This window comes from Saimiri boliviensis, chromosome 21 (assembly GCF_048565385.1).
Source record: "Saimiri boliviensis isolate mSaiBol1 chromosome 21, mSaiBol1.pri, whole genome shotgun sequence".
Classification (NCBI taxonomy): domain Eukaryota; kingdom Metazoa; phylum Chordata; class Mammalia; order Primates; family Cebidae; genus Saimiri; species Saimiri boliviensis.
The window spans coordinates 28816910-28844622 of record NC_133469.1 but is presented as its reverse complement, the minus strand read 5'-3'; the positions used below and the strand labels follow the sequence as shown (position 1 = coordinate 28844622).

Sequence of the window (27713 nt, the reverse complement as noted above, 5' to 3'; positions counted from 1 at the left end):
TGTGTCGGGAAGAGCACACTGGCTTGGAAATCAGAAGGCCTGGGTTTGATTCTCAGCTTTGCCACTTCCATGGAGGGCATGTGGTTTTTCTGAAATTTCTTGTCTGCGAATCAGGCTTAATACTCCTCGTCTACGTCATGAGCTCTGAGGATGAGGTGAGGCAGGCAGAAAGATTCCAGGATTCAAATTCCAGGTTCACCGTGAGCACCTGAGCAAGGGTGGTGATGTCGCTTGAATGTTATGTTGTTACATTCCACTTTCATTGTTGGTACACCATCGTCACTGTTGCCATCATCACTGTGGTCATCATCACCAGCGCCGCCATCATCCTTTGGATTTCTATCTATGCCCAAATGACGTCAGATGATTTATGTCAGTGGTTGTCAACTAGGGGCAGTTTCCCCCCCAGGTGGCATTTGGCAGTGTCTGGAAACATATTTTTCCTAATGAGCTGGGAACCACAAGTGAGTGGAGACCAGGGACGCTGTTAAGCATACTACAGTGCACAAGAGATCCCCTCACCCCAAAGAAGTATCTAGTCCAAAACGTCAGTAGGACGAAGCTTGAGAAACCACGACTGATATGAATGCCCACTGTAAATGGCGTGCCACAAACTATAAACGCAATTTTCCCTGTTGTCCTGAAATTTTAGCCATGCCCCCCTAAGCTGAGAACGAGACAATGGTTCGATACGTTCCCACTTTCTAGAGAGAGATGCTCGGCTGTTGATTGCATTTGGATTCTCCAGGTGCAGAGATCAAGCAAAGATACGAGTGACTTTTGAAGTCTAGTTTGTCTGGGAGGCCATCCCAGGCAGCACTGGTGGGGAAATGAGACATCAGCAAAGGAAGGACTCAATGAAGCGTGCATTGGTGAGATGGTTTCACTGTGCGTTTTGGGTTCAGTCCTGCAGGAACTTTAGGGATGGTGCAGAACGCACCTATAGGGAGAAGGAGCTGGGGCATTTATCCTCCAGTTTCCATCCTTTATGACTGAGGGCTGCTACCGGATGTGTTGAGTCCCCAGCACTTCCGACCCGCCCAGGTGGCATCAGAACGAGGCTGAACAGGTGGACGGGGTTTGCAGTAGGAAGCCATTATGGGTACACGGTGAAAAGTATTCCATGGCTTGGAGTGCAGACTTTTAACCCTAGTTTCAAGGCTCTGACTCTTCCCTGCGCCAGCCTCGGGAAGGGGACTCTATCAGCCAGCACCTGGCTGCTTTCAGCACTTGCTCCCTAGGGGTTAAGTTGAAAACAACTTTGGCATCACACGGAGGCTGCGCTAAGGGATTTCTGCCCTGCCTGCCTCTAGGGCTCCTTGTTGGCCATGCCTTTTATCCTTCTGGGATGTTTCGGTCACCAGAATCAAGTCCAATGCCACCTGACACCCCTGCATGCCTGAGAGGCCACTCCAAAGCCAAACCCGCTGGCTTGTCCCGCTTGTCTAGCTTCCTCTCCGCCCCCACCTCGACCCTGCTCTGGGCACATTCTGCAGCCCCTTCATGGGCCTGAGCAGCCATTTGTGGAGACGCCATTCAGCGTTCCCGCTTCTGGCTACTTCCTTTAACTCCTCCCTTTCTCGGGGCAGTGAAAACACCGGTCCCATTGGATGGCTGCGAAAGGATTTCCCAGGAGCCACATTTAGCTTTTGAATAACAACAGTGCTGTCTGCCAAATATCAAGCATTCAAACGACCTCACAAAGTAAGACACTCCATTTTACAGATAAGAAAACAGGCTCAACCCAGAAGATCAAGACTCAAACCAAAGGTTGAGATCTGAACCACTATTTTGTACAACATCTCATGAAAGCCACATATACACATTTTCAAGAAGTGTGTCCCAAATGAGTCTTGTATCGGAAAACATGATTAAGAAATCACAAATAAAATCTTCAGAATAGCTGGGCGTGGTGGTTCATGCTTGTAATCCCAGCGCTTTGGGGGGCCAAGGCAGGAGGATCACTTGAGTTCAAGAGTTCAAGACCAGTCTGGGCAACATAGTGAGACCCCCATCTCTATAAAAAATAAAAACGTTAGCAGGGCATGGTGGCACATATCTGTGGTCCCAGCTACTCGGGAGGCTGAGGTGGGAAGATCACTTGAGCCCTGGAGGTCAAGGCTGCAGTGAGCTTTGATTGCACCACTGTACTCCAGCATGGGTAACAGAGTGAGATGTTGTCTCAAAAATATATACATATAGGCACTGGGTGTGGTGGCTCACGCCTGTAACCCCAGCACTTTGGGAGGCTGAGGTAGGTGGATCACCTGAGGTCAGGAGTTCAAGACCAGCTTGGCCAACATGGTGAAACTCCATCTCTACAAAAAATACAAAAATAAGCTGGGTGTGGTGGCGTGCGCCTGTAGTCCCAGGTACTTGGGAGGCTGAGGCAGGAGAATTGCTTGAACCTGGGAAACAGAGGTTGCAGAGAGCCGAGATCATGCACTCCAGCCTGGGCTGTCTCAAAAAATAAAGAAAAAAAGATATGTGGAATGAGAACATCCCTTTCTGTCTCTCCAATCCTGGCGTGCTTGTTGGGTTCTTATGACATGATTGCTAATGTTTGTTTTATTAAACCTGTGATTTCCAACTTTTTTCCCCAAGCAAGGTAATCTTTCTTCTTTCTATGAGCTTCCTATTTTTTCCTTTATTAAAAAATGCTTCCAATTTATTTATTATTAGTTTTTAATTAACACAAACTTGTATACATTTATGGAGTACAAAGTACTATCTTCTTACATGTGCAAAATGTGTACTAATCCATTTAGGGTAGTTAGCAAATCGATCACCTCAGACAATCATTTCTTTGTGTTGGGAACCTTGAAATTCCTCTCTTCCAGCTCTCTGAAAATATACAACAAATTATTGTTAACTATTGTAACCCTACGGTATTATAGAACACTAGAACTTATTCCTCCTATCTAGCTGTGATTTTGTATTACAGACTTTTTTTTTTTTTTTTTTTTGAGACGGAGTCTTGCTCTGTTGCCCAAGCTGGAGTGCAATGGTGCGATCTCAGCTCACTGCTACCTCTGTCCCTTGGGTTCAAGTGATTCTCCTGCCTCAGCCTCCCAAATAGCTGGGATTGAAGGCATGCGCCACCATGCCTGGCTAATTTTTGTGTTTTTAGTGGAGACAGGGTTTCACTATATTGATCGAACTTCTGACCTCAGGTGATCTGCCCACCTTGGTCTCCCAAAGAGCTGGGATACAGGCTTGAGCCCAGACTTCTTGTTTTAAAAAGATTTTGTCTCCCCAACATTTTACATTTATCGGTAACCAGTGTTCTTTGTGTTTTGTTCATGGTTATTATTCATCAGGTATAACAAGAGTTTGCAATAAAATCAGCGTTAATCTGATTCCTTAGTCTGGGTGGCTTAATTTTGATAGATAAGAGGTTTCTGTGATAGTTTTTGAAATATTTAGAAAGATCTGCAGAAAGATACATAAGATACATAAGAAAGTAATTGCCCTTAGGGAGGAGAGCCAGAGACGGGGCTGTTTGCTGTGGGAGGACGGGAAACTCAATTTTCACAGCAGTCCTTTTTGGTACCTTTGAATTTTGAATCATGTGAATGTAGTATCTGTTCAAAAAGGATAAAAACAGCCTAAGGGACCATCCTTGGTTTCACTGGGGTCTAGAGAGTGGAAGAGGTGAGGACTGAATGCAAATGGGAATCTGACACAGATCAGCGAACCCCTCTCTGGTTATGTAATCCTGCTCCTCACCAGCAGAGGACAGTGTATGCCTAAGCATGGACTGGGCTGACTTCCCCGGCAGGTGCCCGTCTTACCCCAACCAGTCAGGAGCCTGGATGTGGGGAGATGGTGGAAGGTGAGGTTGGTAACCATTGAGCTACAGTCAATATTCCAGAGAGGGCGTAGAAAGACATGGTGAGCAAGCCACCTTTCTTTTCCTTATTCCTTTCTAAACAAACGTTTGACCCTTGGCTTAGAAATCTTGCCTTTAAAAGGCTTTTTCGAGCCTCATTCACAGGACGATTTTAGGTAGGCAAACCTACTTTACAATGTCTACTGTTTATGCATTTCTTTAAATGCAGATTGGAAAAATTATACAAATTAGAAAAATATATACATACATGGTTTGCGCATCAAGCTTCTAATTTCGCGAACATTATTTTGGTTGGCAAATAAAAGCAAGTGAAAAAGGCAAGCCAATTTACATGGCAGTTTCACGAAAACGAAACGGCAACAGAAAGAAGTGGCTGGTCACAGAACTGGATTGTGGAAACTGCAAAAATTAGCCCACAGACTAAAGCCCAGCTTCTCAGCGTCACCTCCCAGAAATCCACAGGTGGGTCTCAGCCCATCTCTTGCTGTCTCTAACATCCAGTACACTAAGCCTCTTGCAGTCGCTAGACCCTTCAAAGCCTCCATTTTTGATGCCTTAGCTCATGCCAGTCTCTCTACCTGGAAAGCCCTCTTCTCTCTTCTCTGCTGGACTACACCTTACTATTCCTCGTGATCCTTCTGTGCCTTCTGTATTTACAGGTATGTAATCATTAGCTAAGGTTTTCAAGTGCTTTCCTTTTTTTTTTTTTTAAGACAGAGTTTCGCTCTTGTTACCCAGGCTGGAGTGCAATGGCGCGATCTCGGCTCACCGCAACCTCCGCCTCCTGGGTTCAGGCAATTCTCCTGCCTCAGCCTCCTGAGGAGCTGGGATTACAGGCACGAGCCACCATGCCCAGCTAATTTTTTTTTTTTTTTGTATTTTTAATAGAGACGGGGTTTCACCATGTTGACCAGGATGGTCTCGATCTCTCGACCTCGTGATCCACCCGCCTCGGCCTCCCAAAGTGCTGGGATTACAGGCACGCGCCACCATGCCCAGCTAATTTTTGTATTTTTAGTAGAGACATCTAAAACTGTATTTTTAGTTTCACCTTGTTGACCAGGACGGTCTTGACTCTCGACCTCGTGATCCACCTGCCTTGGCCTCCCAAAGTGCTGGGATTACAGTCGTGAGCCACCACGCCCGGCCTTCAAATGCTTTTCAAAGCATTTTACATGCAGCATTTCATTTTATCCTCAGACTAACCCTGTAAGTACGACTATTCACACCCATTTCACAGATAACCCAACAGAAGCACCCGCAGGTGAGGAAGCACGCTCAAGCTCAGGCAGCTGGTTATACAGCAGGGCCAGAATCTCAACAGAAGCCCGAGCAACAAATCCCCAACCTTCATCTGCCTGTGTCGGCTCCCTGAAGGCACATGGAGCCCACACGGGGCTTGGCACAGGTGAAATAAAGGTCGTTTAAATGATGGAATGATGGTGAATTTATGTCCATTTTCCAGGTGAGGAAACTGAGGCTCCAGGGCATTAAATGACTTTTCTAAGAAAACACTATCTTGCCCTTCAGTCAAGAGCTTTATGGAACAGTGGAGATAGTGATGAAATAAATCACAGGATCCACATAAAGGAAAAACGAGAATCAAAAGCCGTAAATGCAGTTGTATGCAATAAAACTTTGATAAAATATTTATAGTTTATTCTGAAGGCCTTAGAAGGGACATGCTTAAAGTTCTTGTATATCTATTTTCTCCTCTGATCCCCTCACCCACACAGTCAAGTGGTCAGAGAAAAAAACATTATGAATCCCATTTTACAGAGGAGTAAACTGAGCCCCAAAGGCCCAGATCCTAAGGCCTCTCTGCTCCTTTCAGATGCAACACAACCTTGCCAGAAACTTCTTAGCACCAAGTAATCTCCGAGGGGCCCTTGGCCCAGTGAAACCCAATGAAATTTGGTTTCAATTTAATTTGATAAAATAGCAGACAGGACAAGAAACCATGTCAGCTCCAGGGATGACATAGAAAACTAGTATCTTTGGCTCCCTAGTAGGACACCTTAAAACACAAACAACTGATATGTTTTCTTTCTTTCTTTCTTTTTTTTTTTTTTTGAGACGGTGTTTCGCTCTGTCATCCAGGCTGGAGTGCAAAGGTGCGATCTTGGCTCACTGCAACCTCCACCTCCCCAGTTCAGGCCATTGCCCTGCCTTAGCCTCCCAAGTAGCTGGGTCTACAGGCATTTGACACCACACTTGGCTAATTTCAGTAGTTTTAGTAGAGACAGGGTTTCACCATGTTGACCAGGCTGGTCTTGAACTCCTGACCTCAGGTGATCCACCCACCTTGGCCTCCCAAAGTGCTGGGATTACAGACATGAGCCACCCTGTCTGGCCGGAGTTTTCTTATTCTCTTCTTTTTTCTTTCTTTCCTTCCACCCTCTCTTCCCACCTTTCTCTCTCCGAAAATATCCACCAAATTGCTTGTCCACTCCAGCTTTGAACCCACTACCCTGCGGTTCTCATTCCTGCCTGCACATCAGAATCCCTGGGGAGGTTTAAAAACTCCTGATTCCAGTCTACACCCCAGACCGATCAGGCCATCTAGGGGTGGAGACTGGGCACCAGTGTCCATTAAAACCCCCATTCCCAGGGGCTCCCCGGGGCAGCCGGGACTGAGAGCTGCAGATGGGGAGTTTTCAGCCTGAATGAGACTCAGCCCTAACTTCAGCGGTGATCCCAGTTTCCACCACCTTTCTTCTTTCCTTCCTTTTCTCCATCTCCTCCTCCTCTCTCTCTTTTCTCAATTTCCTTCTTATCCCCGAAGAGATACAGAGTAGGAAAGAGATTCCCTCTTGGCTGGCTCCACCGGTAGCTCACGCGGTTTCTCATTTCCACGTCCCTGGACTGAGCCATCTCAGAGGGCAGCAGGAGAGGCTCTGGCAAGGTCACTGATGGCATTTTACACCCAGCGCCATGACCTGGAAAACCCAACAGCTCCCGGCTGCTTTGCCTACCAAGACGGCGTTTCACCTGGTGTTTCACCTGCAGCTCAGGAGGCAGCATTAAGAGAATAGGTTCAAATTCTAGCTGGGGGGCCTCGAGGAAGCAGCTTAACCTCTCTGAGCCTCAGTGTTCCCACCTGTGAAATGGGAATAATCTTGTTGAGAGATGTAAAGGACAGTGAGTGCCAGGAGTTCCGCTACAAGAGGATTTTTTCTCTATTACAAAAACGATTTAGAAGGTACTGTGCACCCTACTGAGGGGCAAGGGCAGCATGGGAACAAATCCTGGGGTGACGAGACCTCAGGAAGGGGCACTCATGCTGCCACCTTTCTGACCTGTGACTGGACAAGTCACTTCCCAGCCTGGGCCTCAGTTTCCCGAGATGAAAATCTCAGAATCCACAAATGGTAAAAAAGTCCGTTAACAACGGCCATGAGCAAGCCACTGCCGGCCTTTCCCCTGCTGAGAAGGCTGGATCCACACACTTGCCCCATTGCCCCATTCAACAGCAAGTAAGGGCTTGATGCTGGGATACAAGGCTTTAGAAATAGGTTGCTGAGGCCTGAGTTTTCCAGACCTAGGGGTGACCCCAGATGGCATCTGTGGCTCTTCCATGAATTTCCTCTGTGGCTCTGTCCACATTGCTTCTTCGGCTTCTCCAAATTTATAAAACATGGAGTGGAGCCCAGGGCCCTCTACATTTTGGGATGTCTACATCAGGGTGTGAGAGCCGACCCTGAGGGAAGCGTGATCAGCTGGTGAGGTCGGATCTGTGTGTGTGGCAGTGTGGTGTGTGGTGCTTGGGTGTGTTCTGTACAGTGGCATGTGTGGTGTGCGTGTGGCAGTGTGTGCTGTGTGGTATGTATCTGTGTGTGTGGTGTGTGTGATGTAGTGTGTGGCGGGTGTACAGTTGTGTGATGTGTGTGGCATGTGTGGTGTGTGGGTTGTGGTGTGTGTGTGGGGATGTGTGGTGTGTGTAATGTGTGGTGTGTGGTGTGTTTAGTGTCATGTGGTGTGTGTGTGTAGCGTGTGTGTGGTGTGTGAGTGGGGGGTGTGTGTTGTGTGTGTGGAGGGTGTGTGCTGTGTGAGTGGGGGTATGTGGTGTGTGTAGGTCATGTGGTGTGTGTAGTGTGGTGTGTGTGTGGTGTATGAATGGGGGTGTGTGGTGTGTGTAGCGTCATGTGGTGTGTGTGTGGTGTGTGTGTGGAGGGTGTGTGCTGTGTGAGTGGGGGTGTGTGGTGTGGTTAGGTCATGTGGTGTGTGTGTGGTGTGTGAGTGGGGGTGTGCGGTGTGTGTAGGTCATGGGGTGCGTGTGGTGTGTGAGTGGGGGTGTGTGCTGTGTGCAGTGTCATGTGGTCTGTGTAGTGTGTGCTGTGTGTGTTAGGGTGTGTGCTGTGTGCTGCCACACACACACACCCGCACATGGGCACAGGTCGGTTGGGCCAGGGCTCTGCATTGCTGGAGGAAGAGGTGACAGAGCTTCTCCCAGCAGAAGCTGGCAGTGGCTGGGGTCGCCGCCTCCTGCCATTCCACACCCACATCTGGCACATATTCCTGAAGGCCTCTGCTGGAGAAAGCCTTGGTGTGGCCAATCCCGGCGGCCAGAATGCCCCTGGGAAACTCCACTCAGGAGCCACCCCCCTCTGGTGTGGGAACTCCTCCAGGAGAAACGAACCCTTTGAAACTTGGAGGGCTTGTCCCAGCCTCTCCCTGGAAGGCCCCAGAGGGGCGTGCACAGGCTTCCCCAGGTCTTGGACCATGCTAGGTCAATGCTGCCACCCCTCTGCCTCCGGCCTGGCTTCCTGCCACCTCCACCTGCCTCTGCCTTCCAGGGAGTGCTGTCTGCATGGCAGGTCTGACTACACTGCTTGCCTGCTCAAAGGGAGGCTGGCTGCCCAGGATGAAATCGGTTCTATTCTGTGAAGCAGGGTTGAGGGGTGACGAGAGGTGTGAGGCGGGCACTCCTGGGTCTAAGTGGTGAGCCATTTTACCCCTCAGAGGAGGGTCCCCGTCCTCATCTATAACATGGAGAACAAAACGTGTGACTCTCCTAGGTTGCTTTGAGAGTGAACTGAGAGGTAATGTGCTCAGAACACAGCCTGGCACCAGGGTAAGGGCACGTGAGTATTTGGCACTACAGTAATCATGTGAGTGATGACTGTCATCTCCAGACCTCTGATAATTGGATGCAACTCTGGCCACATGATGTGCCTACAAAGAACACGTGTTGAATACTAAGTGCGGGAGGACAGTGCATGTCAGGGACTTGTAAAACAAGCAGGCATGTCTCCCTAAGATGTCAGGTCTAATTGCATTCGAATGCCTTGAGCTTATACATGTGCACTGGTAAGGCAATGTCCCAGCCCAGGTAGAGAGCAGGACCCCTCCCAAGTAGGCTCCTGCAATCAGGAAGGTGAAAAGAGCGTGGTGTGGCCGAGGGGCAGAAAACAGGCAGGTATCGGCGGGAGACCTACCCCTGGTGCTTGTGTTTCCAAGTTACCACCACAATCCCCTGCAAATTGCGGGGAAGAGGAAGGTAATCAGTCAGGCAGGATACCTGGGTAGGACCGGTGAATGAATTCTCTTCATTCCTACTGTAACACTCAAACTGCAAGCTCAGAGGAATCAGTGTGTGTGTGTGTGTGTGTGTGTGTGTGTGAGAGACAGTGTGTGTGCGTGTGTATGAGTGTGTGTGCGTGTGTGAGTGAGTGTGTGAGAGAATGTGTGAGTGTGTGAGTGTGTGCACACGCACACATGTGTATGAGTGTGTAAGAGAGTGTGCGTGTATGTGAGAAGTATGTGTAAGAGGGTGTGTGAGAGTGTGTGTGTGTGTGAGAGAGAGAGAGTGTGTGTGTGTGTGTGTGAGAGAGAGAGATTATGCAAAGGAGCTCAGTTTGTACACAGGACCATGGGCCATGGAAGGGCTTAATCATCATCACAGCTGCCAATTAAATTGTCGAGTATGTGTAATGTACCAAGTCCTTGCCAAGTGCTTCTGCACATGGTATCATTTCATCACCTCAGGAGCTTGAAGAGTTGGGTACCATTGTTATCTTCATTTGAAAGATGAAAGAAGACCAGAGAAGTGGGATGACTTTATCCAAGGTCACACAGCTTCTAAATGAAAGAATGGGACTAGAACGCAAAACCTCTTACTGTAGGCAAAGGCTTTTTCCTATCCCTGAAGGAATTTAAGATCTTTCCAGAGTGTCTCCCACATGCTGAAAGCATCGTGTAGGGAAAGAAACGTTTTCTGAGCCTACTATATGCCAGGCACCAAGCCCTAGGTGCAAATCTTGTCTCTTATTCTTCCTAACTGTGGGCTTTTACACAAGTTCCTTCGACTCTCTGAGCCTTGGTTTCCTCATCTGTAAAATGGGGATAATGATGCTCAGATCTCATAGGATCATTGTACACAGTGATATCATTTGGAGCTTTGGGCTGGAACCAGGAGACCTGAGTTCTAATCTCCACTCTTCTGTGGTAGTGGTAGCTTGAGGGCAAACGTGGTCCCAAAGCTCGGCCCCTCTCTGTATCCGTACCATACCTCTGGGGTGGCCCTTGCTTTGTGGCTGGCCATAGGATATGGCAGATGTGCTGCTGTGCCACCTCCTAGTCTGGGCTCAGGAGACCTTGAATATTTCTCCTGCCTTTTCTGAAACCCTGGCCAGTCACCATGGGAAAAAGCCCAAGCTAGCAATTGGAGGATGAGAGGCACGTGGAGCAGAGAGCTGTGTCTACGTCTATCCCAGTCTACGCCCACCTAGACCATAACAGCCAACCCACCCCCAAATACGTGAAGAAGGCCTGTGGCTGCCCATAGACCCATCTGCAAGCCCAGCAGAGACCGGAAGCACCATGCTGACCTGCTGACTCATGAACAGCAATGTACGCTTGCTGTCTCATGCCAGTGAGTTTGGGCTGGTTTGTTATACAGCAATAGCTGACTGAGAAGAGTGGTCTTGGGGCAATCTCTTCCCATCTCTGGGCTCAATTTCCTCCTCTGCAACATGATGGAATTTGAGCTGTATGATCTTTTCTGTTCCTTCTCTAATTCCTTCAGACTTTTGGCTCCAGGGAAATCCTGTCTCCTCTTGCTAATGGGCCAGAAGATCTGAGCTCAGCCAGTTTTATTTTTGTCGTGGTCACTTCTCCCATGATTTTTGCTGATATCTGGAAATCTACTCTCCCAGGGCTAACGTTGTCCTCAACTCTTGCATCTCCCTCCTCCTTGCCTCGCTCTCAGGAAGGATTCTTAACAGTCCAAAGCAGCTATAGCTCTGTTTGAAGAACTGAAGTGTCTCTGGACAAGGTACTTAATTTTTAGGGCTTGGATTGAACTTAGCACAGAACAGGTTGGCAGCAGCCGAAGAGAACTCTTCTGCAGCTATCAATCATATGGTTATCTGGGTTTGTTATTAGGTCCTTTTATTTTCTGGTTAGAGAACCGCGCTGGGGCTCATAAACAGGGAGCAATGGTGGGAACTCTGCAGAGGAGCAAAGCAAGGCACGCTGCAGCCTGGTTGAGACTTCTTTCCTCCAGAGATAGATGTATGTTTGCAGTAGAAGCCCAGGAAACAGGGAGCCAGGAGCTCTTTGAGCCTCAATTTCTTCTTCTGTAAGATGGAGCTGGGAATTTCTCCCATGTGGAGCACTCGCTACTATTTATTGTGTGGTTAAAAACTGGCTTTGGTCTTGAGTTAATATCAGTGAAGAAAGCACTTAAAGATTGGCATAGTATAAGCATTCAATGCATGTCAGATGTTGGTCTTCATCATCAACATCATCACCAATGAGATAATGTGTGCCAGTATTTAGCATAATGTCTGGCACACAGGAGGGGTAAAAAGAGCATTAGTTATGGCTATCTGCCTGCCCTGTGTCAGAGACCTTATGTTATTTTAATTTTTACATTATTTAATTAATTTACCACCCACCTTCTCTCTCTCTTTCTCTCTCTATGTCTCTCTCTCTCTCTCTCTCTCTCTCTCTCTCTTTTTCTCTCTCTCTCTGTACGTGTGTCTCTCTCTCTTTTTAGAAACAGGGTCTTACTATGTTGCCCCGGCTGGTTTCAACACCTGAGCTCAGGTGATCCTCCCACCTCAGCCTCTCAAGTAGCTGGCAGCACAGCTGCATGCCACATGCCTGGCTGATTTTTCTTTCTTTCTTTCTTTTTTTTTTTTTTTTTTTTTTTGAGACGGAGTCTCACTCTGTCTCCCAGGCTGGAGTACAGTGGCGCCGTCTCAGCTCACTGCAACCTCCGCCTCCCAGGTTCGAGTGATTCTCCTGCCTCAGCCTCCCGAGTAGCTGGGACTACAGGCACATGCCACCATGCTCGGCTAAGTATTTTTTGTTGTTGTTGTTTTTTGTGTGTGTTTTTGTTTTGTTTAGTTTTTTTTAGTAGAGACAGGGTTTCACCATGTTACACCTGGCTATTTTTAAAATTATTTGTAGAGACGGGGTCTTGCTTTGTTGCCCAGGCTGATCTTGAACTCCTGAGCTCAAGCGATCCTCCCACCTTAGCTTCCAAGAGTGCTGGGATTACACGCATGAGCCACTGTGCCCAGCCTTACTGTCTCATTCACTCAAAGATATTTATCAAGCACTTTGTGCCAGCCACTGGGAATGGAGTGTACAAACTATCCCACTGTGGGGCAGGCACCACCACCTTTAACGACCTGCCTGAGGCCACAGAGCTGCTGAACATCAGGATCAGGACTTCCATGCCTCTTTTTTTTTGACTCCAGATGCTTTTATGTCTCCTTGGCCACAGGGTGTCTTCAGGGTGGTGGCCCTTGAGCTGAGCTCCTGAGGCCACATGCAGGTTGTCTTTCTGGTCCTCTCTTGCTGTGTGACACTTGCTAAGTTACTCTCCACCTGGGGCCCCTCCTATTCTACAATGCCTTCGCCAGTGTGAGTTCCCTCATTCTCCTTCCCATAATTTATTTTGAGAGTTGGGGAGGGTGTGGGGGGCAGAGAACGAGTGAGAGACAGAAGAGAAATCCCTTAGGATTTAAACGTTTCTGTTCACTTGTGTTTTTAGGGTAAGAGGCAGATTTCTGATGGAGCTGGGAGGGCTACATGGTGGGTGAGGGAGGCATTTGGGGTGTGAAGGAGGTTTAGCCTGAGGGCTCCTGACTCTCAGGTTGATGCAAGCTTCTTTCCTCTGACACCAGCCGTGCAGGGCAGATGGTACTAATTGTTGCTGAGGTTCAGCGTGTTCGTTCCATGCCTAGGGGTCACTGTTGTCACTGCTTGAATCCTTTGCTCACAACACTTTTCTCATTAACTCTGGGCAACTGACACCCCTCAAGAGTCTGCCTGGATGCCACCTTTTCAGGGACATTTCCATAGCTCACGGAGATAAACCTAGTTCCCCTCTACCTCCCCAGCCCACCCTCCAAGACACAGCACTTGGCTTACATTTTGCCAGGTTGTCTGTTTATGGGTCTATGTGCCTTCCTGAACTTTTTTTTTTTTTCCCCTGAGATGGAGTCTCACTCTGTCACCCAGGCTGGACTGCAGTGGTGCGATCTTGGCTCACTGCAACCTCTGCCCCCCGAGTTGAAGCAATTCTCTTGCCTCAGCCTCCCAAGTAGCTGGTATTACAGATGCCTGCCACCATGTCCGGCTAATTTTTGTATTTTTAGTAGAGATGGGGTTTCACCATGTTGGCCAGGCTGGTCTCGAACTCCTGACCTCCTGCCCTGCTTGCCTCGGCCTCCCAAAGTGCTGGATTTACAGGCCTGAGCCACTGTGCCCTGGCCCTTCCTGAACTTTGAGTCCCTACAGGCCTGGGAGCTTTCCTGCATTATTGCTGCATTGCTGAGACACATAGCTGGTGCCCCCAAAGCTGTTCAAGTCAGTGGAAGTGGAGGCTGTGGGGTGTGCTCCATCTTTATAGCTGTGTGACCCAAGGAAGCCACATAACCTCTCTGTGCTGTCATTACCCAATCCATAAAGTGGTAATGATAATATCTGCCATATCTGAGGATTCCTGATAATAGTAGTCTCCATTTATGAAGCACCAACTACGTGCCAGATACCATGCAATGTGCTTGGCATACATTAGCTCTAATTTGGGTAATTACACTTCTGTAATTATCTCTACCCACATTAGCTCTAATTTGTGTAATTATTATCTCTGCATAATAATGTTCACATTTATTATTGCTCACAGACCTAAACGATGCAGCTTAGGGCCTACCTAGCACATAGTAGGTTTTTAAGTAAATGGTAACTAACTAGAACCATCATGCCCACGGTATCAACGGACTGCCCAGTAGACAAAGAGGGAGAGAGATCCCCTCTCGCCTGGCACATGTGGCTTATGTCCTCATTCATGACTCAGCAGACAGCTAAGTCTGCGCCTACTATGGGCCACCTACCCAGCTCGGTCTGCAGCGCAAACTCCCTCCCCCTCGTCGATGTGATAAATAACAATTGCAAACACTTAGGAGTGCTGAGGGGCCCGGAGGATGGAATTATTTTTACTATCAAACCCAAATTGGTTTACTAAAACTGTCAGTGGAAAACCAAGCAAGATAAATTAAACCCAGCAGCTCTTGGGCCTCACGTAACCCTGGCTGTTGAGATGCTATTTTCACTTCCTCTGTGGGAGGGAGGAGGTGCCAAGTCCAGATGCCACTCTGCCAAGCGTGTGCCAAGCTTGTCGGCGTGAGCCTCAGGCTGGTGACCAGAGGACTCAGCTCCCTTCTGCAAAGCTTTAATCTCTTTAAGTGCTTAAAACTCTCTTCCTGCTGCCCAATTTGGGGAAGCCCGGACTCCCTAATGCGGCCTTCAAGGCGCTGCTGAGTTGCACACTCACTGCCAGGCTGTCCTGCCTCATGGATGCATCCTTGAACTCTAGACATGCAGGGTTCTGGAGACATGGCAAGTGGGGTTAAAGTCTAGGCTCTGCCAGCTTCTAGCTGTGCAACCATAGGCACTCTCCCACCGCCCTGAGCCTCAGTTTACTCATCTGGAAAATGGAGATAATAACAGAAACCAAGGCATGTGCTTGTTGTGAAGATGTCCAGGATGTAAATGCTTGGGATGTCCTAAGTGTTCAGCAAATATTAAATATCATGGACAATTAAGAAGGAAGCTGTGCTTTCCTGCCTCTATTAGCACATGCTGTTCCTTTTGACTGGAACACTGTTCCCTTCCATCTCTGCCCACCTTCTCTCTGTCTTTCAGGTCTTAGCGTAGATCAGGGTTTCTCTGCTTCAACACCCTTGATATTTTGGGTCAGCTCATTCTTTGTGGTGGGGACTGTCCTGTGCATTGTAGGATGTGTAGCAGCAGCCCTGGCCTGTCCCCACTAAATGCTGGGGGTGCCCTCCACCCCACCCTCCAACGGTCTCAACCAGAAATGCCTCCAGACGTTGGCAAGTGTCCCCTGGGGCAAGATGGCCTCAGGTTGAGAACAACTGACTTAGACTCTTATGTTCTCATGAAGCTCCTCCCTCGTGTTCTCAGCCAGGCTCACCTTCCCTCGATCTGGGACCCCAGGGTGCTGGGTTTCCTCTTGCTGGTGCTGTGTCGACCTACCACATGTCTCCCCAAGGCCAGGACTGCATCTGTCTTGCTCACTGCCAGGGCCCAGGCTCAATGCCCGCTACATAGTGGATGCTCAATAAATATGTGTGGGAGCGAATGAAACTTGCTCAGTGACAAAAAAGACAGTCCTCACATGTTCATGATGATTAAAACTGGGACTGAATCGATTTTGATGTCACTGCAAATCCTAAGGCTCCGGGATGACGCTGGCTGCTTGTCCTTGTGCAATGCATGACAGCTGCCCTGGGGAAGGTGGTGCCCCCCCTTATTGGCCCCATTCTAGCCTGCCTGTAGTTCCACCATCACTTACTGCTTGGCTTGGTGTCCAGTGCTCAGAACCATCCAGGAGAATGATATAGGCTCCCCAAGCCCCACTACACTTTGTCCCTGAAGTCTACCAGCATATCTCAGCATCACTGGATTGGGGGACCCTGAAGCCCCCCTACCACTAGATATTCTGATTCTAAGGTCCATGATGACACATCCTTTGATACTATAATCCTATAAAATGTTCTCCTGGGGAGTCCTCCTACTTCTATTATTTAATACTTTATCTGGTAATTTTTAACCCATGTTATTTCTTATCAACCAGGTTCCTTGTCATGTAATAAACCTGTATTTATTTAAAAACGGAGGCCAGGCATGGTGGCTTACACCTGTAATCCCAGCCCCTTGGGAGGCTGAGGCGGGTAGATCATGAGGTCAGGAGTTCGAGGTCAGTCTGGCCAACATAGTGAAACCCTGTCTCTAGTAAAAATACAAAAATTAGCCAGATATGGTGACACATGCCTGTAATTCCAGCTACTCAGGAGGCTGAGGAAGGAGAATCACTTGAACCAGGGAAGCGGAGGTTGCAGTGAGCCGGGATCGTGCCACTGCACTCCAGCCTGGGCAACAAAGTGAGAGACTTCATCTCAAAAAAAAAAAAAAAAAATAGAGATCGTGTCCCCAGAAGGTCTCCTCATATTTTTCTGATCCCCTTTTCCCCTCCATGTGTATCATAGCCAGCTGGACATAAATTTGGGTTCAAATTCTTGCTTTGAAGCCTCATGTCTGCATGATCGTGACAAGCTACCTTTATTCCATTAGCTTTTATTTATTAAGCACCTACTATGGGTTATGCACTGGTCTATATGTTGGGGTTACAGCAGTGAATAAAACAGAAAATAAACTCCTGCTCTTCTCATGGAGGTGACATTGTCGGTGGAGGTGGTGGGAGTTGAAATACTTAAAGGTACACTGCAATGTGTTGCGTTAGGTGGTGGTGAAGCCTGTGGAGGTGAAGCAAAGTCAGAGGATGGAGAGATGGGGAGCGCGCTGTATAGATATTTGGGGCAGAGCATCCCAGTTGCAGAGGAGACAGCAGTGCAAAGGCCCTGAGGTATGTGTGTGAAATGGTAAGAAGGCTAGTGTGGTTAAATATACAATACAGAAAGGAGAAGAGAGGAATAAAGTGATGCCTGAGACGTAACCAGAACTATATCCAATAGGGCCTTTTGTAAGACACTGGCTTTACTTTCAAAGACAGCATGGAGCTATTGTAGAGCTTTAGGTGAGCAGAGCATGGGTGATATGACTTAGGTTGTAACAGGATCACTCAGTGTTGGTTAAAAAGAGCCCAAAGGGGGCAAAATTGGGAGCAAGGAGACCTCAAAGGCTATTGCAATAATCCTGGGAAGACATGGTGGTGGCTAGGACCCTGCAGGGGGCAGTGGAGGGGTCAGAAGTGCTCGGGCACTGGGAGGACTTTGACTTTTGAGTTGAAGCAACCGGATTTCCTGAGGATTTGGAGACAGGGTATGGGAGAAAGAGAAAGGTCCAGTTCACAGTGAGTGTGCTGGGCTGGGGGCAGCTCATACTGGCTTGCAAGAGCTAATGGTTAAATGTCCAGGCATTTGGAGAGCCTGTTGTCATAGGTTAGTAACTGGAAATGGATCATGGTGGGAGTATTTACACCATGGAAACTGACAGATGCTGCAAATCAAAGCATGTCCCACTGTGCCCCCAACTTCTAAGAAAGCCAGCACTCCTCTGGGCCAGAATAACTCCAAGGTTTCTGTTTTTCTTGTTGCTTTTTTGACTTTTTTTTTTTTTTTTCCAAATGGCTGGTGGAATAAATCATACTTTACGTGTATGGGAAAAAATGGGATAAAATAGGTATAATAGATAAATAGATAAATAACAATCTCCCTATAAATAGACAGGGAGGGAGAATCAGGAGTTTGACTTTGAATACGTTTTATTTGAGATGCCTCTTAGACATCCAGGTGAAGTGGTGAGGGAGCAAGAGAATATGATTACATGTAATAGTTGCACCTACTTCATGGGATTAATCCAAAGAACAAACAATACTATTTATTTATTTATTTTTAAATTTATTAATTTTTTTTAAAGATGGGGTTTCACCATGCTGGCCAGGTTGGTCTTGAACTCCTGACCTCAGGTGATCCACCCACCTCGGCCTCCCAAAGTGCTAGGATTACAGGCGTGAGTCACCGCGCCCGGCTACAATTTATTTTTAACTTATAAAAAGTAAAAATTAATGCTAGTAAAGACCTTGATAATAGTACGTGATTAAAAACATGAATTTCTTCATCACTGCAATGAGAAAGGACCTCAATCAACTTAATCATTTGCAGGGGCTGGAAACTGGTGGTCCTCAGTTTGGATTCAACCAGTAGACATTTTTTTTTTTTTTGAAAGAGGAGATGTTATTTTTAAAAACTGAATTTATGGCAGGCCGTGGTGGTTCATGCCTGTAATCCTAGTACTTTGGGAGGCCGAGGTGGGCGGATCACTTGAGGTCAGGAATTTGGGACCAGCCTGGCCAACCTGGTGAAACTCCATCTCCATTAAAAACACAAAAATTAGCCAGGCATGGTGACACATGCTTGTAATCCCCGCTACTCAGGAGGCCGAGGCAGGAGAATTGTTTGAACCCAGGAGGTGGAGGCTGCAGTGAGCAGAGATCACACCATTGCACTCCAGCCTGGGTGACGGAGCAAGACTCTGTCTCAAAAAACAAAACAAAACAAAATAAAATAAAAATAGAATTTAAATGATTTTAGATGGAGTAGATACTTCCTAATTCATCACAGAGCCCTCCTCTCCTTATAATCTCACACTGGCTCTAATTCCTGTATTTATGTTGCCTGGCCCTTCATGATTTTGAGTTTGCACCTACCCTTGATTCAAGCCAGCCCATCATTTTGCAGAGGAGGAATCTGAACCCCAGAGAGGCTAGGTGCTGGGTCCAGGGTGGCTGAGGGCATCGAGTGTCAGGGCAGGGAGGAAGGAAACTGGAGGTCCTCTCGCCTGGTCATTGCTCAATGTACGACTGTGAAAACGTTCAAAAGAGAGAAAGCCTGTCCCCTGCAAGGGTTCTCTTCCTGATACTAATGTCGGTGACCTGGCTTTGGGGAAGCTTTAATTGCTTGAGGGTCCCGGATGGGCTGCTCCATCACAGACATGCTTAGAGGTGGAAATAAAACCCAACCTAGTGTCAGGCTGAAGGTTAATTGAATATTTGATGCCTAGAGATGATGAAAGTAAGGATTCCCATTTTCTTGCTTCCTCCTCCAGACCTCTGGCACCAAAGGGAGATGTGGGCCAGTCTTATTTAAGCAAAATCACCCACCCAGGAGGCTCCCTGTGAGGTGGGAACAGGTGAGCCAAGCAGAAAAGAGGGGATTATAGTTGATTTCACGGGGCCTGGGGCCGGGTGGGATCTTCTGCCAGAGAAGCTGAGAACTCAGGATTTGGCCGTACCTTCTCTTGGCTGAAGACAGGTGGTTTTCTTGGTAACTTCTGGGGGGGGGGGATTCATAAGCTGGGACCATAAATTTATATTTATGGACAAGAACAAGGGGGTGACACAGAAGCCTTCTTAAGGGAGGCAGCGTTAGAATAAAGTTTTCTATTTGAAGCTTCAGCTAAGAAGACCCTAGAGCTTTGCTTTGATCCATTCCTTCCGTAGCCCCTACCTGCCTGCCATGCTTTGCTCCAGCCGCATTAAACTTTATGTCATTAAGTGGGTCACACTCTCTCATTTCCAGGCTTTGCAGACGCTGTCCTCACCATGTAGGTAGGACCTCCTCCTCCTCCTCCTCCTCTTCCTCCTCCTCCTTCTTTTCTTTTCTGTTCTTTCCTTTTCTTTTTTGTTTTTGATACAGAGTCTCATTCTGTTGCCAAGTTAGAGTGCAGTGGCACACAATCTCAGCTCACTGGAAACTCCGCCTCCCGGGTTCAAACCATTCTCCTGCCTCAGCCTCTCGAGTAGCTGGGATTACAGGCATGTGCCACCATGACTAGCAAATTTTTGTATTTTTAGTAGAGATAGAGTTTCATCATGTTGACCAGGATGGTCCTGAACTCCTGACCCTGTGATCCGCCCACCTCGGCCTCCCAAAGTGCTAGGATTACAGGTGTGAGCCGTCACACCTGTTTTTGTTTTTGTTTTTGTTTTTTCAGACAAACTCTCACTCTGTCACCCAGGCTGGAGTGTAGTGGTATGATCTTGGCTCACTGTAACATCCACCTCCTGGGGTCAAGTGATTCTCTTGCTTCAGCCTCCCTAATAGCTGAGATTACAGGCGCCCACCACCACGCCTGGCTAATTTTTTTTTTTTTTTTTTTTTTTTTTTTTTTTTTTTTTTTTTTAGTAGTGGCAGGTTTCATCATGTTGGCCGGGCTTGTGTCCAACTCCTGACCTCAAATGATCCACCCACTTCGGCTGCCCAAAGTGCTGGGATTACAGACATGAGCCACCGCGCCTGACCAGGACATTCTTCTTTTCCCCTCATCACCTGCCTACCTTCTCTTTTATGCAATTAAAGAAGTCGCTTCCTCCTGGAAGCCCTCCTAATTTTACTGAGGTGCCCTCACCTGCCTGTCACTGCTCCTTTCACACTGCATTTAATTTCTTGTTGCCTCACCTGCTAGACATGCAGAATGAAGACTGCCCTGCTTTTCTCACCACTGTATCATTAGTGCCAACCCTACTGCTGGTACACAGTAGGTACACAGTAATTTTTTCCCCTAGAGCTAAGAGAGACAATCCATTCCATTCTTTTCAATATGAACTTTGCCACTGAAGGAACAACCGTCAAGAACCTTTCTGGCACTGAAAATTGTGCTCGGCTTATAGTAGACGCAAGCAATTCGTTTTGAATGAATGAATAAGCATCTTATTCCATGCCTTAGAAGTCAGAGAGAAAGGAAAGTGGGAAAGAGGGTGAGGTCTATATAAATTCATTTTAATTTTAATTTTTTTTTAAGAGACAGAGTCTTACTCTGTTTCCCAGGCTGAAGTGCAGTGGTGTGATCATGGCTCACTGCAGCCTCGAACTCCAGGGCTCAAGTAATCCTCCCACCTGAGCCTCCCAAGCAGCTGGGACTACAGGTGCCACCATGCCAGTTAGTTTTTTAAATTGCTTGTAAAGATGGGGCCTCACTATGTTGCTTAGGCTGGTCTTGAACTCCTGGTCCCAATTGATCCTCCTACCTCAGCCTCCCAAAGTGCTGAGATTACAGGCGTGAGCCACCACACCCAGACGAGGATGAGCTTTATGGAGGAGTGAGGCAATAGGGAAGGAGTGAGTAAAATCTGCCTCTAGCAGCCACAAAGCATCGATGTTCCAAGACCCCCATTACAGGATAGAGAAACTGAGGCCCAGAGAGAGGTGACAACAGGTGAGCCCAGACCAAAATCACATGGGAAGGAGAGGAAATTCTTTCTTAGACTGGCTTGGCCCCAAGTCCAAAAGGGCAGCTGTTCAAGCTATGTAAGTTTCTGACTCTGCTGGAAAAGGAGGATCTGGGACAGCCTCTGGGGATATTTTTTTTGAGACAGACTCTTACTCTGTCACCCAGGCTGGGGTGCAGTGGCATGATCATAGCTCTCTCTGCAGCCTCAATTTCCCAGGTTCAAGCAATCCTCCCGCCTCAGCCTCCTAAGTAGCTGGTACCACAGGCATGTGCCACCACACCCAGCTAATTTTTGATTTTTTTAAAAAAGAGACAGGATCCCTATATGTTGTTGGGACTGGTCTCAAACTCCCGGTCTCAAGCAATCCTCCTGCCTCAACCTCCCAAAGTGTTGGGGTTACTGGCATGAACCTGCACCTAGCCTAAGGACACTTTTGCTGCATCTGAAGAACAGCCTCAAAAGCCAGTCACCAATAATTTGCAAATAATTTTTCTTTCTCTTGCAAGGTTGCTCTGCAGAGTCAGGCAGTCCTGAGTCCTGCTTCCCCAGCGTGCTGAGTTTCAGCACTCTCTCCTCCTCCAGCCACCCTCCCGTCTGCCACCTGGGTCTGCTGGGAATTCTTTTTATTCTGCTTTCTCCAGACACCACCATCTGTCTTTGTCCACCTCTCACCCCCATCTCAGAAGGGGCAGTGGAAAAGAAGCCACAAAAGCCTGGATTTCAGCCCTGCTATTTGCTGGCTTTCTGGGTGACCTCCCTGTACTCTGCTGCCTTCTCAGACGGTGGGGATAACGACCTTCCAGGCAGGGTTCTCTGTGAGAATTACCTAAGATAGACATACTTAGAGCAGTCACTTTTGCATCTAGCCCAGAGTAGCGGCTTCCCTGTTAACTGTCAATCTCCTGGGGAGCTAGCCGGGAACGTTCTGGATGGGGTATCTAATGGCTACTCCTTGTAAGTACAGAAAACACAGCACAGCCAAGTATGTCTGTTCATTAAAAACATATTTTTTCATTCAGCAATCATTTCCTGAGCATCTACTGTGTATCAGGCTCTGTGTTCGATTCTGGAAACAGAGGGTATTTAGATCAAGCCCCGATGGACAGAACCTTGTGGTTTAGTTGAGGGAGACAAACAAGAAAAGAAACTACCATAGTCCAGTAAAGAGATGGTATGGTTTCCCCTTCTTCCTGGCCACATTGGCCATTTGGTCCTTTGAAAATGAGAAGCTTGTTCTTGCCACAGGACCTTTGCACATTCTGTTCATTTGGGATGCATCACTCCAAGTCACCTTTTAGTTCTAAGCTTTAATATCACATCCTCAGGGAAGACTTTTCTGGCTTTCCTCTTTATATCAAATTTCCATTATAGAAATCTCACAGCACCATTACTCTTTCCTTACATCACTTATTGAAGTTACAGTATGCAATTATTTGTGTATGTCCTCATTTCATATTTGTTTCCTTAGACTGAATTTCCCATAGATAGGGACTCTCTCTCTTTCTCCTCCCCATCTCTCTCTCTCTCTCTCTCTCTCTCTGTGTGTGTGTGTATGTGTGTGCTGCTGTTGCTGGTCTCACTATGGGGATGCCCATTCTCTGCACAGTCCCTGGCACATAGTAGATGCTTAGTTAATATTGGTTGAACGAATAAAGCAGGAGCAATTTCTTCCCCAATCTCCCAAATTTTGCCGAATTAGAGGACCACCCATTATCAACACTCACAACTGTATATCTAAGAAGATCCGTTTCTCTTCTCCCACGTGGATCTTCCAGATACAATCTTCACCTTCCACGTAGGGCTCCGGCCAGTTTGGGGACAATACCACTCCAGCCACAGCAGAGAGCTCCCCACCACACATGGCTGTAAAAGACAGACAGGCAGATGGACTTCATTTGTAAAGAGATCAGTGTGGCACAGTGGCTTGAGCATGCGGGCTATGAAGTCAGACAGCCGTGAATCTCTGTGTGCTGTGGACAGGTGCCTTCACCTCGGGCAGCCAGCAGCCAGCGTGTGTGGTGTGTGTGTGTGTGTGTGTGTGTGTGTGTGTGTGTGTGTGTGTGTGTGTGATTAAATGAGAGCTGGCTACCTACCAGCCTGCTCTGCAGCTGAGGGTTGGTAAGAGTTGGACTGGGGGTGCGCTTGGTCTTTCAGGACCAAGGACAGAGCTCAGCGGTCAGAATGAGTCACTCAATAGCCTCTGCTCTTTTGCAGGGTGGGTAGTGGCTAAGAGATCCTCCACTCAAGTTAGGTGGTCCCGGGGTTCCAATCTGGTCTCTGCCGCTAACAGCTTCTAGGAGGAGGTATGTAATTTCCCAGAGCCTCAGCTTCTTTTCTCCATAAATGGGGGCTATACCCCTGCCAACCTCATTGGGTTATTTTGAGGCTTGAGCTCCTGAATGCCAAACACGCGGCACAGCGCCTGGCACGTGGTGGCTGCTCCATAACTTAGATAATGTTGCTATGACCGGTCCCGGCCCTGAACTGGAAGCAGAGATGTGGCTGCGGCAGGTGCCCTTTAAATTCCATCCTGTGTTTACCACTTTGGAAAGTTCTCAACACGGCAGAGGCCAAAGCACCAATAAATTCCGCTCTGTTAAACCAGCACATTTAATACAGGGATCAATCCCTCACCATGGCAAGGCTGTGATTTCACGCCAACTGCCACCAAGGCGGTGGCTGCCAGAGTGAGGGTGCCCTTCATTATTCCACATGCTGCCAGGAGACTCAGGTGCAGGGTGGCTCGGCAGCCTTGAATAAGGGAAAACGAGCCAGGCATGATGGCTCATGCTTTAATCCCAGCACTTTGGGCGGCCAAGGTGGGTGGATCAGCTGTGGTCAGGAGTTTGCGACCAGCCTGGCCAATATGGTGAAACCCTGTCTCTACTAAAAATACAAAATTAGCCGGGTGTGGTGGCACACACCTGTAGTCCCAGCTACTCGGGTGGCTGAGACAGGAGAATCACTTGAACCTGGGAGGTGGAGGCTGCAGTGAGCTGAGTGACACTCCGTCTCAACCACAACAAAAAGAATGTGGGGAAACAGGCGGGGCAGTCCAGTGGAGTCTGTGTAGATGAGGGCTCTATGCAGCCGACACCATCCAGGGGGGCTCAGAGCACAGTGCTCTGAGAACAGAGAGACGTGAGTTCCATTCCTGCCCCCGTCAATTCCCCTCCATGTGTTCTTAGGCAGGTCATTTCACAACATTAGTTTTCTCATCTGCAAATGGGGCTAACAGAATCGATTTTATAAGGCTATGGTGAGGGTGAAATCAGATCATGCACGTACACGCTTAGCAGAGTGCTGGTAGCATAATTATTACACATCAATTAAGAACTATTGCCGGGCGCGGTGGCTCAAGCCTGTAATCCCAGCACTTTGGGAGGCTGAGGCGGGTGGATCACAAGGTCGAGAGATCGAGACCAACCTGGTCAACATGGTGAAACCCCGTCTCTACTAAAAATACAAAAAATTAGCTGGGCATGGTGGCACGTGCCTGTAATCCCAGCTACTCAGGAGGCTGAGGCAGGAGAATTGCCTGAACCCAGGAGGCGGAGGTTGTGGTGAGCCGAGATCGCGCCATTGCACTCCAGCCTGGGTAACAAGAGCGAAACTCCGTCTCAAAAAAAAAAAAAAAAAAAAAAAAAAAAAAGAACTATTACTATTCTTATTAATGAGATTCAGGGCTGCCCTGGGTTGTTGGGTTGGTTGTGCACTGCACAAGCATGCGTATCAGAGGGAGTATTTAGGAGCTGAAATCCGTGCAGTATTCAGCTCACCAAGCTGTGCCTTGTGGGATCTATGCCTGGTGGAAGGGGCACCTTTTAAAATTTCCCCATTTTGTAATTTTCTCAAGACCAGCAGCAACCCTGAACCAAAGGACGGTGAACCCTGGAAAGGGTCCTAATCCTAAAGTTGACATGAAAACTGGGGACAGGCCTCTAACCTGGGGCCTTGGTCTTCTCATCCAAAGGGTGGAGGTCCCTGGGGTACCCTGGGAAGAGCATCGTGGGTCTGCTCACCTCTGCACAGGGGCTCTGTGTCATTCCAGTATGGGTCCCGCACATTGATACATTCGATGATGGCCGGGCCCTGCTCCAGGGAGTGGCCGGGGTCGCAGGTGAACTCCACTATAGTCCCAATGTTATAGGTTGGGTCGGAGGTGGTGAAGTTCCCATTCTGGATGTAGGGCTCGTAGCAGTGGCCTTTCTCAAACGCTGAGGTAGGGATACAAAGAGAGGCAGCCGTTCAGATGAGGCAGGGACTACCCCACGGTGCTGTGTCTCAGAAGATGGGTCCCCTGCTGCTGTTTAGAAAAGCCCTGAAGAAAATGACTACCAGCTCAGGTGTCCTGGTTCCACCTGACATGCCGAGAACCCTGGGGCCACCCAGTCGACTCCCTGGGACCTCATTTACAAGATCTAAAAGAGGAATAAGGATCTCTGTCTTCTCCACCCTGTGGAGTGATTGTGTTTTAATGCCTTTCCATACCCCATATGGATCCTTCCCATAGCCTGTAACTTCAGAGTCCTGATATTTTGCCACTGGAAACTGTAAGTTTGTCTGTATTAAAGCCAACTTTCCTTGGAGAAGCCAGAACAGAAAGTCCCCCAACGTGCATAAAATGCCCAGAGAACCCCCTCTTCAAGAGTCAGGGTCTCAGCGGGAGAGGCTCTTGCTAAATTCTTCCTGGAGGAAGAGATGGCTGGACTCTAAGAGATCGACCAGGTGGAGTGGAGCAGAGCTTCGGGGCTCCCCAGTACAGGATGAACAGACATCTGAATGCCATTCTTGTTCACTGGTGGTCTTGGGGAGGTCACCGAACTTTCTTAAACCTCGGTTTCCTCACTGAAAATCAGATACAATAACAGTTCTAACAACAGTTTCAATGCAATGAGGATCAAACAAGATGCAGGATCTGAAATCTGGGCAGACAGGGCAAATCCAGGCAGACTTCCAAGGGTCTGTCTTTGGAAACCAAAGGATCCCTATAGCCGCAGGATCTCCCACATCCTTAGCAGCCCAGACTTCTACCTCCCCTTGTAATTTTCTCGACACCAGCAGCAACCCTGCTCCCTGGCTACCCACAGCCCCACAAGAGAAGGGGAGGCCCCCAGGGACCCTCACCCTCAAATCGGATGTTGAAGGTGGAGGCTGCCCGGGCCTGGTCGGATGTAAACTCGATGCGGATGGTGTTGCCTTCACTCAGCAGGCCCTCGAAAGGGACACTCTCAGTTTGAAGGGAGTCGTAGAGAAGAGCTGACTTGTTGGTCTGCCCGCTGTGAACTGTCATCCTGGCAGTGGAAGCAGAGAGGAGGAACACTGAGAGATCTTCCCGGGTCACTGACAGGGCGGGGGAAGGGGTACACTACAGCTGCCACCTCCGGAGGCCTCATTCCCCAATCCCAAACCTAACTCTGCTTTTTTTTTTTTTTTTTTGAGATGGAGTTTGCTCTTGTTGCCCAGGCTGGAGTTCAATGATAGGTTCTTGGCTCACCGCAACCTCTGCCTCCCCGGTTCAAGTGATTCTCCTGCCTCAGCCTCTTGAGTAGCTGGGATTATAGGCGTGCACCGCCACACCTAGCTAAATTTCGTGTTTTTAGTAGACATGGGGTTTCACCAAGTTAGCCAGGCTGGTCTCGAACTCCTGACCTCAGGTGATTCACTCGCCTTGGCCTCCCAAAGTGCTGGGATTACAGGCGTGAGCCACCGCGCCCAGTCCTGACTCTTGCCTCTTATGTGCTCAGACAAGTATCATCTCACTGAACCTGTTTCCTCTTCTGTACAAAGGGACTAAATGCCTGTTTGGCTTTCTTACGAATTTATTCCGAGGTCGTAGGGAGAGTAATGTATATAAAGTGATAAAACAATGAACTAACAAATTGATGTTGACTATTACTATTAACTGAGAAATTGGAATTAATGAACTAATCTCATCACCAAAATGGTGGTTTATGTAGTCAGGCAGACTCACTTCATCACTGCTGAGCTGTGTGGCTTTGGACAAGAATACGTCACCTCTCTGAACCTCTGTTTTCTCATCTGTAAAATGGATACAATTGCACCTACATCAGTGTGTGGGCTGTGGTGCTGACGGCTATAATCTCAGCACTTTGAGAGATCAAGGTGAGTGAAATCCCGTCTCTACTAAAAATAAAAAAAATTAGTCGGGTATGGTGGTGCATGCCTGTAGTCCCTCCTACTCTGCAGGCTTAGGCAGGAGAATCGCTTAACCTGGGAGGCGGAGATTACAGTGAGCCAAGATCACTCACTGTACTCCAGCCTGGGTGACAGAGCATGACTCTATCTTAAAAAAAAGTTAACAGTACAGAGTAGGTAAGTTTTATTTATTAAGCATTTGACCCCTACCAGTCTCTGTCTCTAATCTTCATTTTCCTTTTTCTTTCTTTCTTTGTTTTTTTGGTTGTTGTTGTTTTTTTTCTTTTTTTTGAGACAGAGTTTCACTCTTGTTGCCCAGGCTGGAATGCAATGGCATGATCTCAGCTCATCACAATCTCTACCTCCCAGGTTCAAGTGATTCTCCTGCCTCAGCCTCCCGAGTAGCTTGGAATTACAGGCATGCACCACCATGCCCAGCTAATTTTGTTTTTTAGTAGAGGCAGGGTT

The 27713-nt window shown here is 48.0% G+C and overlaps 1 protein-coding gene across 5 annotated transcripts in view; it reads right to left on the bottom strand.

Annotated features, from left to right (window-relative positions):
- The window catches only part of SEZ6L (seizure related 6 homolog like), a 219827-nt gene that overhangs the window by 46343 nt on the left and 145771 nt on the right, over nt 1-27713 (bottom strand). For all 5 annotated transcript variants that reach the window (XM_039462528.2, XM_039462529.2, XM_074391112.1 and 2 more), the window contains exons 7-9: nt 26214-26380; nt 25109-25303; nt 22811-22949 (exon numbers count right to left, since the gene is read on the bottom strand). In XM_039462528.2, coding sequence (XP_039318462.1) covers nt 22811-22949; nt 25109-25303; nt 26214-26380 — 501 coding nt within the window. The remainder of the gene's footprint in view (nt 1-22810; nt 22950-25108; nt 25304-26213; nt 26381-27713) is intronic.